General features: G+C 46.8%; 1 protein-coding gene across 1 annotated transcript in view; it reads left to right on the forward strand.

Moving 5' to 3' along the window:
• COL27A1 (collagen type XXVII alpha 1 chain) overlaps nucleotides 1-16,824 on the forward strand; it is a gene marked incomplete at its 5' end in the record, with an annotated part of 159,089 nt that overhangs the window by 20,479 nt on the left and 121,786 nt on the right. Inside the window, 2 exons of the mRNA XM_082009004.1 lie at nucleotides 4,299-4,352; nucleotides 12,323-12,376. Coding sequence (XP_081865130.1) covers nucleotides 4,299-4,352; nucleotides 12,323-12,376 — 108 coding nt within the window. The remainder of the gene's footprint in view (nucleotides 1-4,298; nucleotides 4,353-12,322; nucleotides 12,377-16,824) is intronic.

Genomic DNA, 16,824 nt, shown 5'->3' on the forward strand with positions numbered 1-16,824 from the left:
CTCTTCGGTCTTTGCAGTGTTTTGCACCGTGGAGGATGCCCACCTCTGAAACGCAACCGTTTCTGGGGTAAAGGAGAACTTGTGCCGCTGATGCTGCGCAGGGGTGCAGAACAGGGGAGGCAGAAGTACATTGGAGAGACCCTAAAATATGGTTGTGTCAGTCTACCAGTGCGCACTGGAGCGCGAGCTGAATTGTGTCCTGGGTAACTGTCGGCTGTTTGCTACTACACCGAGTACTTGCCCCTGGGGAAGTGCTACAGGAATACTTGCTATCTGAGCAAGTTGATGCAGTAGCCATTCAAAAGGAAGCGAGTCATTTCCCAGATCACCAGCACCAATTCCTGTACTGATCAGGCTTTCCTTCAAGCCCTCTCAGAGGAGGTTCAGCCTCGCTCAGGTTTTGGGATCTGAGGCACCTTAGCTCCCCGTGGCATTGCTGCGGGCAGAGGGAGCCGTGTGAGGAGGGTCATGATGTGGGAGAGGCAGAGGTATGAACGGGCTGATCTCGGCAGCAAGATGAAATGGTGAGACTTCTCTTGTCCTCAGGGTCCGATGTATTTCCCTTTCAGACAACTTAGCTTAATTTTCCGTTTGCAATGTGAAGCTCAGAAAGCTAAGGAAAAAAGTTCCTTTTGCACCAGAAAGTTTCCCAGCAGCAGCTTAGAATAAATCCTGTAATCATTTGGTGGGATCAGTCATCGTTGCTAATGCTACCGTGGGAAACTGAGAAGGGTTAAACTTTTATGTGGCTGCCATTACCTGCTTCACAGAGCTGTTCAGGCTGGTTAACAATTCAGCTGTTTGGCTTGAGAAGAGAGAGTATCTGCCTCTGCCACGTTTCTCCTTGATCTCCAGTTTTGCTTTGTGTGATAACAGGGTGTGTGTTCTCTGCCTTCAGTTTGCAGAAAGGAGTAGGCAAGAAGCCAGTGAGACGAGAACCGAAGCGCTAGGAACAGTAGCTCGCTGCGGGAGGCGTCAGCTTTGCGGACCACGGGGCGTCCCTGGGTGGGAGGGCAGGAGCAGAGCAGCGGTACCTTCCTCCAGCTGCCAGGAAACCCTCCTGCCTCTCGGAGCACTTCCCACTGCTCGCTAGGGACTTCCTTGGGGATGCTCTGAAGGGCACATGGAAAGGTCCACACAGGCTCTCTGTGGTCAATTTAACGCCTCCACGCATCAGGGGTGAGGGTGGAGATGTCTCTGGTGAGCGTAGGCACTGCGTGGGCATTACCTCCAGGCCGACTCTAGCAGCCTGCTGCGTGGTGGCTCGTCGACAGGCGTCTCTTACTCTCCATGTCTCGGAGCCTTACATTTTAAGCGGGATTGCATCCGTCATCTGTAAGTAGCTGGGCCCTGATCCAGTCTTATTTTTCTCTGGCCGCCTCTGCGGATGCGCATTTTTCTTTGTGTGTATTTCAGTATTGCTCTCCCCAGGCAAAGCTCGTTGTCTGATATGAGCCTCTTCGTAGAACTTGAGCTGGATGATATAGAGGCATATGTACAGGGCAGAGGAGAAAGGAGTTACTGGGGAGGCACAGTACGTATCCCGTCCAATCCAACTACCAAGGAACTACCAGCTACCTTGGTGTGAGAAGCTAGAAGGTGGTCCTGCAGTGTGTCGTGTTTCACAGTGCCCTGTGTTCATCCAGCTACCCCAGTCCTCTTCCACCTTGACTGGCTTCTAATTTATATGTGGACACACTTTTGCCATATGCAGTTACCATAACGGCTGGCATCTTTTAGCCACTTATCTCACAGTCACTTTATTCCTCTCACTCTTCAGAAAAGGGGGGAGCGGGGGGAGAAAGGCTGAAGGAAAGGCAAATTAAACCAAAGCAAAGCGATAGGACTCCTGAATTATGTGCTGCTCTTTTGTGCTGTTGCAGCTAAATGCCTTTCCTTTAGCTCCATATTCCCACTCCAGTGCAGGTATTAACTCTCTCCTTATTTTTATGTTAGCTTCAGTTTATTCTGAACAGCCCATGTTTTTGGAGAAGGTTTTTACTCAAGTGGCCAAGTATAATTGCAGCCGCTGTTAGCAGGAAGGTGGAAAAGGTCACTTCAATTCTGGTACGCATGGAACGCAGTTCTCAGACAGTTGCATCTTCTCTTTGACTTCTCCTGGGGTAAATGGGGATGGGTTTGGATGGAGAAGAGGTTAAGGACTTGAATTCATCTTTGGTAAACTCTGTCGCTGGATCAGTTGCATTGGATTCATGTTTTGATAGTTATCTTCCCAACTAAAAGGGCAAGGGGATTTTTTTAATAAAAGCTTGGATTCTGGAGCACAATTATACGTGAGGCTTTAAAAAAACCCTACAATCATGTGTCTATTTGCACAGCTGTATAATTGCATTATGCACGGGGCCCTGAGCTGGCACAATGGCAGGTTAAAATGCTGTGTGTATTGCTAAAATGAGGGTCAGCTGTATCAATGAGGGTTGTTAATACAAAGGCCAGTAATACTGTGTTAGCCAGCGATAAGCAACTTGCAAAGGGGTCAGATGAAGTGTCCCAGGCTACAGAGACTGGAAGTCTGCAGGCCAGGCAGCAGTGTTGGGTAGTAGCAGTGATACGGTGGTAGAAGTCCATCCCTGACTGACTAAGTGTGGGGCATTAGCTATTCTATGCTGTGTAGGCTCTTACACTTTTAAAACAATCCTTTTCTTGTCATTTTTACTACAGATAAAAATAACTACAGGAAAAAAATATGTTATGATTCATTTGATGTCCTGACAAGTTAGTAGCAGGGAGCGCCTGCCCTGGGCTTTGCGTACTCCTCCCCGTGAATTTTTTCTACTGTACTGAGTTTGGCTGGATGTCTTTTATTTTTTTTTTAAGAGGTCTCTTTTATACAAATTAACTTGCTACTTACTTATAGGAGGGTTGGTAATATTAGTTATAGTTACCTATATGGTTCAGGCTGCTTTTCTCCAGTCAAAATCTGGAGAAAAGCATGAGATTTAGGGATCTCCAGGTTTATTTTTGTTACTGAATCACGCACTTGATGACTCCTGAAAACTGATGATGAACTTTTCACTCTTCCTTGGGGCCAAGACCACACTGCGAAGCCTGAGCAGCCCTGCCTGGCACCCCTTCAGCCGCGGCAGGGTCAGCCGTGCAGCAGGCTCCACTCGGCATGATCGTGCGTGTGAGACCCTGCAGAGGTGACCCAGCGGGAAGGGAGTGAAGCCGTGCTGGGGCCGGAGCACGGCCGTGGGGCTCATGCTGCCCCTGCTCCACGCAATGCTCCCATCTTCCCCACGGAGCGTTGCTCCTGGGACCTGCCTTCCTGCCCACCACGCAGTTGGAGAGCTCAGGCTGCCTTCCAGACCTCCTTCAGTCTGCAGCTCTGGATCTCTCTCTCCCCTGGACGCAATGAAAACTCGTCTTTTGTAACAAGCTACTAGAATATAAATCCTCTGGGAGATGCTTTAATTAACAGTTATTTTTGCTAGACATGTTTGGCATGGGGGAAAAGAAGTTTTGATGAGTTATTAGGAGTTGCAAATGGCTCTCCAGAAATCTGAATTCTCCAGTCCATTGAAAAAAATGAATAAATAAATGAATAAATTCAAAGGCGTTCAAACCTCATGGGTTAAGTATTTTCCTAACCTGTTTCAGATCAGTGCACAGCTGGGCACCTGATATCTCCACTTTGTTCTCACTCTCTTCCAAGAACCCCCACTACTCTGACATGTATGAGTTGACCTCTCCTATATTACAGAGCTGTATTTAAGAATTTCCAACACTGACACCAATTTTATTACATTTTATAACATGCTGCTTTAAAATATGAAGGGCTGGGATGTGATTATGTTGCAACTCGTGTAGGAACCTACAGTATCAAGAACTATACATCCTCAGCTGGTATACATTACAACACACAACGTTCCTCCCTCGCCAAGGTGCTAACACATTACTTCTGTTGTGTGCTAGCACGTAGCAGGAAACTCTGAAGCTGAGAGACAGTTGTGTTACCCCTGTGTTACAGCACGGTTCCAGGAAACTGGATGGGTGAAACACAGCTGTGATCACAGGAATGTGGTCCACGGCAGAAGGATACGAAGGCTCTGTCTCTGCTCTATGGAAACACGCGCTTCTGCAGCAGTTACTGTGCATGGCTCTTATCCCTTTATGGTAATAACGTTAAGTTGAAGGGAAATTCTGGCTGTGGTGTTATAACTGGTCCTTCTCCCCAGCTCTTCTCCAACTGGTTGTATTATGGATCTCCCTGAAACACTGTCAGGAGCACCATCCTGTTGTAGAACCATTATTAATAGTTAATTTTATTTTTCTAGGGTCCACCAGGTCTGCCGGGATTACCGGGACCACCTGGCAAGAGAGGCTCCAGAGTAAGTGGTTTAAAAATTTCTCTCAATTTGTACTTGTATCTGCCTGGCCTGCTGTTCCAAGGGCTGATGTGTGTTCCTATGGCCGAGTAATGATTGCTTCAAGCCCTACTGTTGAGGTCTGGCCTTCCTCCTTTCTCTCACTCCCTGTTAAAGGTTTTCAGGAGGCCACACTGGTGATTTGCAGCCTCCCTGAGCTAGGATTTGGCATCAGCAAAGGCTGGGGATGAATGTTTCCAAATGGCCATCAGAAGAATGAGCTCTGGTCTGCCTCACTTTATTTCCAGTATCTGTTCCTTCTTGCAAACCCAGTGCTGGATATTAGCTTTGGCTGCTTTTTGCTCTGTCCTTCACTCTCCCCAGCTTCCCAAATTCCTTTGAGGTTCTTCACTCTCACTGTGCCCTCACTAGTGGGACCATGGTCTAGGACCAAGGACTCAACGCACAAGGATGAGCTTTTGCGTTCCCCAGACTGAGACTCGCTCTCTGACTCCTTTTCAGGATCTAGAACAAAATGTCTGAGCTGTTCTACAAGATCCATTGCAAATTCCTGAATTTCTTCCTCTTCACATTAAATTTTGATGCAGATCTTTGAACACTGAGTGCTATGCTGAGAAAACATCTGGTTCTGAGCGCTGCAGCTAGCTGTGAGAAAAGCTTTCTGCATTGGCCTAGCTGCAGAAGTAGTCTCCCAAAGCTGGGCAATGTGCCTGGCCTGGATACAGTTACCTGTTGGCACCATTTTCATGGTAGCAAGGTGCCGTCCCACAGGGTACGGTCATGGAGCCTGTTTCCTGAGCGCTGCACTGATGTGGGTTGGGAATCAAAAGGTGCAAGTGTCTGAGGCTGGAAGAGGGAATATTTGGATCCGTGATCCAGGCAGCATCCTGGCCTGGCAGCAGAGAGAGATTTCCTCACACATACTTGGCTAAAACTCAACCCTGTGTAATGTCTTTAAAGAACAACCAAGAGGCTAAGAGCTCGAAGGCTGTGCATTCCCTGAGGACGCTTGTTGCAGTCCTGTGAGATCTCGCAGGAACCAGCAAAGACAAACGCACCTCCGTTCTACAAGAGCAAAACCCAAACGGTCTGCAGGAGCCCCGCAGCCTGGGCGTGGGCAGCCACGGACCCCAATGTTCATTTCTGCTGTAAGTCTGAGGCATTAGCACCAGGCTCATGTGTTTTACGGCTAGGACAATCCATTCCACATTAGATATGTTCTTTAGTGAAACATCGGCACGACTGGTCGTACAGCCCTTATGTCTTCTGTTTACAAATACCTGAGCAGCAACCACACCAGCAAATTGGCCGGAGTTTGCAGTTCTTAGCAAGTTCCCAAGAAAGTTTGTTCTTACCCCAGCTCATTACTCACAAGAGATGTTTGGTGTTGCTTCTTGCAATCCTGTGGCGTGCAAACTAGACTCCATGTCTGGAGACCCTGGCTGCATCCCTCGCCTTCTGTGTGAACGACCAAATTTCAGCTCGGCAGCTGAATTGCACTACCTACCAAAAATTGAGTTTTTCCTGGAGAAAAAAGTATGTTATTCCCCAGCTGTGGCATTCTCCATCCCATACTTAAGATGATCCTCTGGAAGACAATAAGCAACACAGGATTTCTGAGTTCAGTCCCTGCCAAAGGTGCTGAGAATTGGCCCAGGAAAGAGTTCCCAGTTAGGAAGTGCTCAGCACAGCTGAGCCTGGCTTGGCTCAGACCTCTGCAAAGAGGCTGTGCTAATTTTGGGAGGGGGCAAAAGAGTCACTCTAAATGTCTGGCCTGGAGCACTGGAGATAGAACTGCTCTTTGCATAAGTTGTTTTGACTTTGCAGTGTGTTTCTTCTAGTATTTTTTTTTCCTGTGGCTCTTTAGGGTTTAAGGATTTCATTGCAAGGAAGAGGAGCTGCCAGAAATTAAGACAGGCTTAGGGGAATTCTTGCTTGTTGTTGTTGTTGTTGTTGTATGAGCCATTTAAAAATAAATGTGCAACATTGCAGGGGTTATGCTCGATCTCTGCTTAACCTGATCCTGAAACAAAGCACCCGCACAGTCCTTACACCAGCCCAGCCCATGGGTAACCCATGAGGTGTCCCATGAGGCTCCAGCCCAAGCTTGGACCTGCTGTGAGGAGGTGAATAGTGCATGCAACTTTGCGGTGCTGGGTACCAGGGAAAAGGAAGGATTTCTTCTTGTCACCACTGCAGTTTATGGCCTAAAGCATGAGACATAATTGCCCTTGTTGTAGCTTGCATAATTTCTACATTATTAATGCTTATACAATTACTTGGCTCATTTGAAAATCTAGTCACAGCGTTTGACTCATGACCTTCTGTAGCTGTGAAGTCCATAAAGTGGCTCTCTTGCTGATGCAGCGAGGTATTTCCACTCCTCTGAATTCCGTATTGTCTCTGTTTTATTCCCCCCTCCCCACATTGCTCAGGGCAAGATGAAAGCTCTGGGTTGTGGTCAGTGACAGTTTGCAGGAAAATCTAGCTGATCCCAGCATTCTGTCTCCTTGTTTCCCACAGAGAAGCGTGGCTGGCCGTGCTGGTGCAGTCTGAACGTTGCTCTCTACCTGAGCAATGCCACCTGGTTCATAGTAATAAATGCCTGTTTTTGTAAAAGCCTGAGGGAGGTTGTGTTCAGGGCACATCTCAGCATGCAAGTGCAACCCAGTGGAGGGTAGCGAAGTGGATAGTGGCAGTCTTCTTGAAAATGCCATTCCCTGGAATTTTAAAAACCAAGCCCATTTTAGGAGCATGGAGTTAATTTTACATCTTATTGCTCAGTGTCAGGGACCCATTGAGACAGATTCAGACTATACCCGTGCGCTACTCTTGGCAACTACGCGTACGTAATAAATGAAAGCTGGGTATTTCTTCTCATCGTTGCGTAAGGGACTGCAGTGGAAAGGAGTACAAACGTTGCAGTTCTGATGACTGGAAATGATGGCTAATAGTGCTTTCTTAGCATATATTGCTGCATTGGTCACGTGCGCTTTACAGGAAGGTTTTCTCTCTATATTCAGCTAGGATTGTTTTCAGCTTTATGTCTGCATTAAAGAATCTGAGGCATAAGCAAGAGATTTGTCCCTATGGCTTCTCCTCAAATGAACGTGCTACGTGCTTTGGGAAGCGTCTGTGTAAGGTCTGAGGTGCCTCTCGAAGGGAATGGAGCTTTTAGCAGCAAAGGGTTTCCCCAGGTTTCTGTGATGTGAAAGCACTTTGCCGGGCATGCAGTGGGACAGCTTTGCCATGACTGCGTGTGTGAGCGGCGGCACTCGGAGTACGTACACAGCAACCCCCACGGAGCCGTTCTGTGCGAGCGATGCGTGTTGCACCTCATTTCTGCAGATGACCTTTGCGTCTCTTCAAACAGCAAGGTTCAGAGGGGAGGCAGTGACGGAGGCCGGGTTTTGCTAGCAGAGCTGTGCTAACAAGCTCTACAAGTAACTGTCAACAAAGGGCTCCCGGTGGAGCAATAACTCGGGCACCATTGTAGCGCAGTCCTGCCTCGCCCAGGACCCGATTAGCTTCGCTCCCAGGCTGTCCGCACCAGGGGCTTTTGCTAGCCCATCTCTGTGTTGGCCACAAATGAAGACTCGTTGCAGTCCTCACTGGGATAGTTAGACCAGCAAACTACCCACAATCTAATCAGGTCTGCAGAAAAGTACTTAAATGCTGCCTTCCAGACAAGAGCTACGTAAACCCTACGTGAAGGAGACAGCACGCCGGCGCGTGACAGCCAGGAGTCCCAGTTGTTGGCTTTGCTCCCGGCACAGCAAGAAGAGAACTGTGGTCAAACTTTCCAAAACACTTAAATAATTTAGGAAGCCAGCTCCCGATGGAAGTCTGTCTCCCTCTCTAACAGGTGAGCAAAACGCAGGTACAAGGGGAGCATTTTACCCACGTCCACGCAACAGGTCAGAGGCAGAATTGGGAAGAAAAAGCCTGGCGTGCTACAATTGCTCTTGTTTTATTTAACCTTTCTGAAAAATGCAGGAGAAACCCAAATGGAGGGTGAAGAGAATACGCATGCACTCCCCGATGCTTTGGGATGCTCTTGCCACCCTCCTGTGAACCTTAGCAGCTTGAAAGATTGCAAGGTCCCAGTGTAACGTGTCCCTGTTACATTTGGTCTGTGGTTGCAAAAAATCTCCCTTTCCTTCAAAATGCAGGGCTTCCCTCCTAAAACAAGCAAGAACTTAGTCAGCTGTAGAGGTTCCCTGGTATCCTCATTCCATTAGGAAGATCTTCCAATTTCTGAAAAGAACTCTTTAAAGAAACAGTTTGTTTGGCTTCATTTCAAATATTTAGCTCATTTTTCAGCAAGCTGGAGGTCAGAGTGGGATCTGTAGGTCAGGAGCAGAAAAAGTTGCTTTACACAGTGAAACCCCAAGACATAATGAGTTTTGAATGAGTGGTCATTCCTCTCTGACGGAAGCTTTCTAGCATTTAGCAGGAGTTCGGAGCATTTTTTTTCCCTCCTTGTGAATGCTGGAGGCATGGGGGGGAGCCGTACACAGTTACACTTTTGTTAATTTTTTGCGGGCTGTGAACCATTCGTTACGGAAAAAAGTGCTTCTGTGAGCAGGGTCTCATCTCCAGGCACGTCACCGAGATGAACTGCATGGCACAGTGTGGAGCTCAACTACCATCAGTCACGTAAAAGACATTCCAGGGAGATTACAAACCCCGTCACCTTTGGGAAATCCCCCCTCACTTGGAGAACACATTCAGGGATTGTTCTGGTCTCTGTGCCATTGAGTCTTGGGCTACTGCTGTCCCATGGTAAAATTTTCCATGGAATTTCTGGAGCAAGGTTTGGAAGATTTCAGACGCAAGTTTGCTTGCTGCTAGATTGGATTGGATTGTTTCAGCAGTTATAAGGGAGTTAAAGCGGGTGGGTAAACAGGCACGCACGCAAATAGTGATATGTGCTGTGGGATTTTTTTATTCGGTGGTTTCAGCATTGTCTCATCCTGCGTGTAGAAAAGACAAGCAAAACTCATGTATTGATAATAAATATATTTAGGAGAATACCAATTTCTAGATATGAGTGGGAAATTTAATTAAATCCAAGAGAGCATGAGTAAAATATAGCAATTAACTCTTTAATTGCTTCTCCATGAAAAGAGGGCTATTTCTGGGAGCCCTTGTTGGAGGTGGGTAATTCTGCTGGGCACAGTAGGAGAAGAGGAAAGAACATTGGACTGGGTTTAATAAAACAAGGGTGGGTAGCTTGGGGGCATGATGGCTGTTACTGGGGCTTGCAGATTGGTGCATGGATTAATTTGTAAGTCCTGCCTGTTCAGATTTTGCGTTGCTAACAGCTCCTGAGGCAGATGCTGTCCTGTACCTTTTGTTACTCAGCCCATCTAACTGTACCACACCACAACTTCCTCCTCTGCCAAGAATGTGGGTGTAATCACAGACTCGGGACTAACCATGTTGGAACACATCAAGATCAGTTATTTTTTACCGTTTTTAGGACTACTGCCAGACTACGCCCTTTTCGCTTCACAGTCACAAGAGCAGATTAAAATGTCTAGCACAAGCCCCAGGCTTGGTTACAGCAGTTTCTTGTGTGCCAGACTGGACTTGCCACTGTCACTTCATCAGCAGGATGTGGCCACTTCTCACTAGGATAAGACCACATTGGTCTTTGGGAGCAGGACGGGTTTCTGACCTTCCTTTGCCTGGATTACACGCTATGAGTCTCATTGAATTCCGTGGTAAAGGCTCCATCTTATATCAAGAGCCTGTGTTTTTCATAATCACCTATTTTGTCACTGGATACTGGGACTAGATTCTTTCTCCCTTCTTCCCTCCCAACACTGTGTTGATGTGGTTTGGTTTAGCTGTGGAAGAGCCTGCACTAAATTTTGCTGGAGATGTGCTTAGTCTTTTATCTAGGAGCTCTTGATCAGCAGCTGAGCTTCCTACATTCCAGGCTTCCTCCTGGAAACTATCGCTTTCAGCTAGGAGTCACACCAAACCATGCTGTTCCCTCCAGTCTGACACTGGTTTAAGCCTGCCCCAGGCTATAGTGGAGCATGGATTTCAACTAGCTGCGCTGAAATGGGCTTTGAGCCAAGCTGCCTGACTCCAAAGCTGAGTAACAGCTAAATTCCCTCCTCAAATCTAGAGCAGTCTGGATTTATGAACCCTGTTCAGAGCTGCCTAGATTATTGCTTACTTATAAGAGCTTTTTAGGAACTCATCTTTTATAGAGACTTTACTGTTCTGATTTCTGTCACTTAATATTAATTTTCATACCTATTTGAGATTTGGAAGACTTGGGCTGAAGCGCTTTTGCTACCACAGGCTTGTTGACTTATCCTAAGCAGTACATTAAGCCTCTGCTTCAGTGTCCCACCAATGAGGTGAACAGATGATGCTATAGTTTGCTGGAAAGATGAATTTATTTAAGACTGCTCGGTGCTCAGTTACTCTGGTTACAGCAGCTATATGGGTTTTCAAATGACAAGTTGATACTCAAACACCTTAATTTTAATTAAAGTTGTTTCAGTTTCATTGGAAATTCACAGTCAGGCTAAACTATCAGAGAATTTCAGGCTGAAAATCTGGAAGGAAATTAAGAATGGGACAATAAATGTATTTGGTTTCAGGCTGAAAATTTGGAAGGAATTTAAGAATGGGACATTAAATTTATTTGGGTAAAAAATGCCATTTGAAAAGTTCAGCCTCAGCCTTTTAATTGAACAGCCTCTTACAGCAGAGCAGCATATGTTGTGAAATAACACTGAGCACTCAACAACTGTCTATACCACAAGATACAATAGCTAAATAAAAAAAGCCATTATTTTTTATTACAGTGCAGTAAAAATAAAACTGAATAGACATCATCGCGCTGATGTTCTCTCAAAAGAGAGCAAGGGCACTGAACTTGGATGGCAGTTGCATGTTCAACTGCAGTGATTTTCCTTGGAAATCAGACCCTGAAGATATTGGCCCCACGTATGCTGAAGGGCTCATCGGAAATACTACAGCTTACTGAGAAAGTGTCTGAATGGCTTTTTATCCCCCAGCCTGCACTCCTGACTAGAGGGTATGTTAAAGCGCTCCTCATGTTGGTGTAAAGCTCTTGGCAGAACAGGAGCCCTTGGAATTGAATCTTCAGGTTGTTTCATCTCCCAGGAACGTGTTCAAGAGGACTTAGAATTGTTATGATTTCAGCCTGAAAGGTTAACAGATCTTCTGTGCTGTATACAATCCCAGGATAAACTATTCTTAGCTGCTTATTCCAGATAACTCCTTAAATAGTCTTCGGAAAATATGCAGGGTGGTTTAAAAGATCATGCAAAAGGAGATATGGCCATACGTGATCTGAGGTAGATACTCTGATAGTGTCATCGGCTTGTGAGACCTGTGCGAAAATATAGATTGAAATGGTTTAAACAGGGACTTGCTTCTGCTCTCCATTTTACTGTCCAGCCGCCCATTCTCTTTCTAACCTCTAAAGGCAAAACTCTGGTTGCCTTGTAGGGGAAATGAGTTCATCCCAAATAGCTGAACAATTTCCCTTTAGCAATTATCTTTGTTCTCTTCCGTTTTGGCCAAAAAAAATTTGTTAACACCCTGCCACGCTTCCGCTCCCCTCTGCCCACCCCATCTCTTTCTGCCGAGGCTCCTTGCCGAGCTTTGACTCCCCTGACCCCAAAGTAGTTTCTGTGCCTGGTTGTGGAATATTTGGTGTACCCAAGCTGTCTCGTCATGACATACGCTGTGGCCACTGACACACATCCCCTTCCGTAAGGCAGGTGGGAACCGGCCGCCACGTGTCACCGCTCCGAAGGCAGCCGGCGAGGGTCCCGCTGAAGCCGGCACTCTGCCGCGGTGCGGGCTGCTGCGCTGTGAGCTCTGGCCACAGCCCGTGGCTCTCTGCAGTTCCCGGGACTCATGCAGGTGCCTACTGACTCCTTTTGACTCTCTTTTGTGTTTGCTGTGTTTTCTAGGGTCCCCCAGGTCCCCACGGAAACCCTGGCTCACCTGGCCCCCCAGGCCTGAAAGTAAGTATTAACGGTGTAAGGAGCTTTTGCCTTCCTGTTTCGGGGGACGTCCCGGTGGGGAAGTACGGCTTTTCTTTATCCTGCCCCGTACAAACCGACAAGCAGCTGAAGCCACGTCTCCCCTCCCCTCTGCTCACACATGGGCCCTCCAGCAGCACAGCCAAAGCCTTTTCCTGTGCTCGTGAGAGACCCTGCTTGGCCTTGGTTCTTGGGTCTCCCTCGTTTCAAAGGCTGCCTAATCAGGATCCTGCTTAAGCGATGCCTGTGCTAGGGAGCAAACTGCTGTGCTGAGATGAGGGCAGTGGAATGCTCCCACTCCAGAGCCTCACCAGGTCTGGATTTCTTTCCTTTGTCATTTCTCTTCTCTGAATTTTGCAGCCGACTCATCCACCTTTGGGTCCAGACAGTGGGGGGGGACTGGCAGCACCCGGCTTCTTCCTCTGCCTTCCTCCTCCTGAAACTCCCTCGTCTCTCCTGCCCTCCCCAGAGTTTCTGGGAACCATCAGTTCTCCCAAACTGATCCCGTTGCTTCCTTCTAGATGTCCTCATCTCGCCTGTGAGGTCTCTCAGACCTCCTCCTGCAATACCAGGAGACCCGTGTTTTGTCCTTTTCTCCTGTTCTCCCTGGGGTGCTGCAAGGTGGGAGCCACCCTCCGCAGCCGGACCTCCTCCCTTTGCACGAGACTTTAGCACAGATGCAGCTCCTTTTGTGTGCTACAAAACCCTTCAGAAAGATGTTTTAAATCCTAACTCGTTCTTCTGTGTAAGGCTTGGTGTTACTGTCGTGGCTTACTTTACAACCAAACACATCAGTGTTATCAACATTATTCTCATACCAAATCCAAAACACAGCACTATACCAGCTTTCGGGAAGAAAAAACATCTCTATCCCAGCCAAAACCAGGACAGTTACCTAAAGACCTCGAAGTTCCTGGGAAATTGGTTTGGATTGTTTTGGTGTCATTGTTTACACAGAAATAGGCGTTATAAAATATAAATCTATCTGGGACTAAAGAATAGTTGAGTTTTGAAAGGCAATGCTTAACAGAGGGTTTCACTACCAAGGAAGCTGTAGGATGTCTCAGCCAAACATAGAGAAAGGTACAAGCGAGAGTCCTTTCTTTTCATGATCTCATCAGTAGGCAGAGATGTTATGAACACTATTGATGCTCTGGGAAAAAGATTCTGGAAACTTGGCATGCTGCCGCTACGTGATTACAAATTAGGCACTGGAGACATGCTGGTGAACAGCAGCTGTTTTAAATTCTAAAGTGCAGTTATATGGCCTGAAAAGTGAGGCTGTAAAAGTTCTACATCTTAGTGTTCTGCATTTATTCTCCATCAATGACTTCCAGATCACACTTGTTGAGTTTTATAAGTCAAATCAAAGTTCCTTTATCTAACTTCCAGTCCTGCAGGTTTAACCTGATCCAATCTGTAGAGTCAAACTACGCTTCTATGCTACAGGATTTTTTCTAAAAAAACACTTTTAGCCTCATGCCTTGTCAGAAATCATCATTTGGCTGTAATGCTGTATTCAGTTGGTCTCCTACTAGAAATAAAAACTTCCTGTAAGCATTTTTCCTCCATTTTGATGCGCAGTCCGGCAGCAGGAAGCCCGCAGTGGATGGATGGCTGTAATAGTCTGCAGCAGAGATACGGTGTTATCAGTCTGTGCGATATATTTTAATTTTGTCCACCCACAATTTGCAGGATTAGGCTGTTCTACATGATGCTTCGTCAAAAGAAGTATTAAGTTTGCAATGGGATGTGAGAGCTGTAGCTCAGCCCAGGCTGGGGCATAATTTCACCTCTAGCAGGGAGAGCCTGCTAAGCCATGATTGCAAGATCTTTGCATATGAAGCACTTTTTGGAAGGTGTATATCAGACCCCAGAGTTTTGACTTTCCTCCTTCCCTTCATTTCTCTGATTTTACACCATCCCAGAAGATGGACTTCACACAAAAAATTGGTATTTCACCCCCTTACATTTTAAATGCCTCTACCCTTCACCAGGCTTTACAAGCCTGCACCTGGGATCTGGTATCTTCTTAGTAGACCCAGCCTGTGGCTGAAATTATGGACTTGTGAAAGCTCAGCCTGGGCGACAAGGCAGAGCAGCCCCAGCTAGAACTTCTCTTGCTGAGAGCCTTCAAGTGGCTCTCAGCCACCAAGTGGCTGCTGGACTAGGTCTTCCCTAGATAGCAGTTAATACCATGGAAAAAGCAAGCAATCCAAGGAAGGAAACTGAATTTCCTGGGTAGATACAGCTTGGAAACAATGACTAGCACCAAGTTATTGTCACTTAGGAAGTAACCCAGGATCATAATTTTTATCAGCTGAATTAACAGAGCACTCCTAAGGTCAGGCAATCGGTGTGTACGAGGGATGTGATGTGGCGTCGCAGCTGGCAGAGACGCGCGTGTTTGTGCATGTCTCTTGTGCGGCTGCACCGCATTGGGGAGCACCAGCGTTGTGTTGTCGGACTGCTGCATTGCTGAACCTATCCTCTGCAGGGCCCACCTTATTCTCATCACTGGAGCTGAGCACTTATAATTCCTTGTACTTAGGAAGCTGATCTTTTACACAGAGCTGTATGTGGCTGTTGAGCCAAATTCCTGCTGATCTGCTTGGGCATGGTTCCACTGACTTCAGTGGCATTACACCCACTCGTGCCACCTGAGAATTTTGCCTATCATGCTTTTCTCAGCAATTTATAATGTTTAACTGCTTTAAAAGGGGCTTCTTGCCACTTTTTGCTTTCTGTTTGTTGTTCTAGGCAGTTGCAAAATTGCTATTGCATCTAGTTAGCAAACACTTACTGTAGTAGTTAACCTCTTAAATGGCTGCAGATATATTCTGGGCTAGGGTTGTGGCTAGCTGTGTGACCTGTAAGCTGCTGGTGGAGGCAGGAGGATCGTTTTTGCTAATGACTAGATGTAGCTCTGAGGATGCCCTAATAGAGCTTGGGACTGGGAGGAGGCTTAGCTGTCAAACAGGGTGTGTTTTTGAAAGCCATTACAAGAGCTGGGTTTGCATCTCTCATCGGCAGGCTTTTGGCATCAGACGCTATTATGGTTTGCTTAGTTAGCTGCTCTGGATAAATCTCTTTTGTTATAGCACTAGGAAAAATTGAATTTTCCTTTTAGTGAATGGCTTGGCTCTAAGATAGCTCATCAGTTTGGCTCACGGGTGTTTGAAGTGCTACTGGTGTGATTGTAAAGCTGAGGTGTTTAAATTGCACAGCTCTAGACTTCTCCCTGGTAGGGAAAAATACGGAAAACAATTTCTGCCTTTACAAGAGGAAGTAGTGTGCTTAGTCAGTTGGGATGGGAAAGAGAGAAGCTTGTGGGCAAGGTGCTGTGGCTTAGTGATGGACAAGGCTTAGGCTAATTCCCATCTTGCGGTGGCTGTGCGAGAAGAGTTGGGCAATTAATCCACAATTTCAGCCCTCGGCATCCAGGCATCTGTTCTTTCTGGCCCTGATGCCATCTTGCAGATTAATCTTAGGGAAGTGTGATCCCACTTGTGGCTGAGTTCTCCACCTGTGTGATTTGTCTCAGCAGTGTTGAACACAGAACTGTGATGTAAAGCACAGTTTTTGCTAATGATTCTGAGGCTTCCCAAGGAAAAATGCAAGATGTTTGTATTCCTTCACATGGCTCGAAGTCATTGCATTGAGCACACAGCAAGATTTAGGGAGAGTGGTGGGTGTCTACCTGCTGCAGTAAATTAATTTTGTGGAGTAGAAGTGAATACCCTGTGATCCTGTGGGTCACTCTAATCTGTTCCAAGCAGTCGTAGCACCCACTGACTGCTCTGAAGCTCAAAGAGTGGGAGAATTGCCCTGATAACAGCTGCATGCAAAGTAAGATTATCTGCATGACTTCATTTACTGTTTGGAAACCAGGCTGCCTTCATTCAGAATTCGCACAGATGCATCTGCCTTGAATCAGCAGTGCTCCCTACAGTCCGTAGCCAAGTAGTCTCACTCCCTGAACCTTCCAACTTGTGATGGATGATGGAGGAGGAGAAGGGGAGATACACGCTCTCTGCAAGGTGGGAAGTATGTATCAAATGTAGTCAAATAGTAAGGCTGCATGGAAAAGCTGCTCAGCTAGCTATAATTAGACCTTAGTGCTGCTAATGAGAAATGCCAGTTAATAATACTGTTACTCCTTTGTAGGGTTTCATCTTCCCTCCCAGCCCTTCACTTGACAAGCATTAACTCACCCTCACAACTGCCCTGTGCTTGGTGGTTGGTTTTGCATCCCGTGCTGCTGATTTGGCACGCAGAGGTTGCGACTTGGTTGCGATCCCAAGGGAGTTAAATAGCCAGTGCCTGAAGTTAGGATACCTGCCTCCTAGCTGTGCCAGAAGAGATCTTCTACAGACCTAAGCTGCTTTGGGTGCTAAGCCTTAGCTCTCCCCTGCCAAAAAAATCCGACA

Source organism: Phaethon aethereus, assembly GCF_964289735.1.
Source record: "Phaethon aethereus genome assembly, chromosome: 20".
Taxonomy (NCBI): domain Eukaryota; kingdom Metazoa; phylum Chordata; class Aves; order Phaethontiformes; family Phaethontidae; genus Phaethon; species Phaethon aethereus.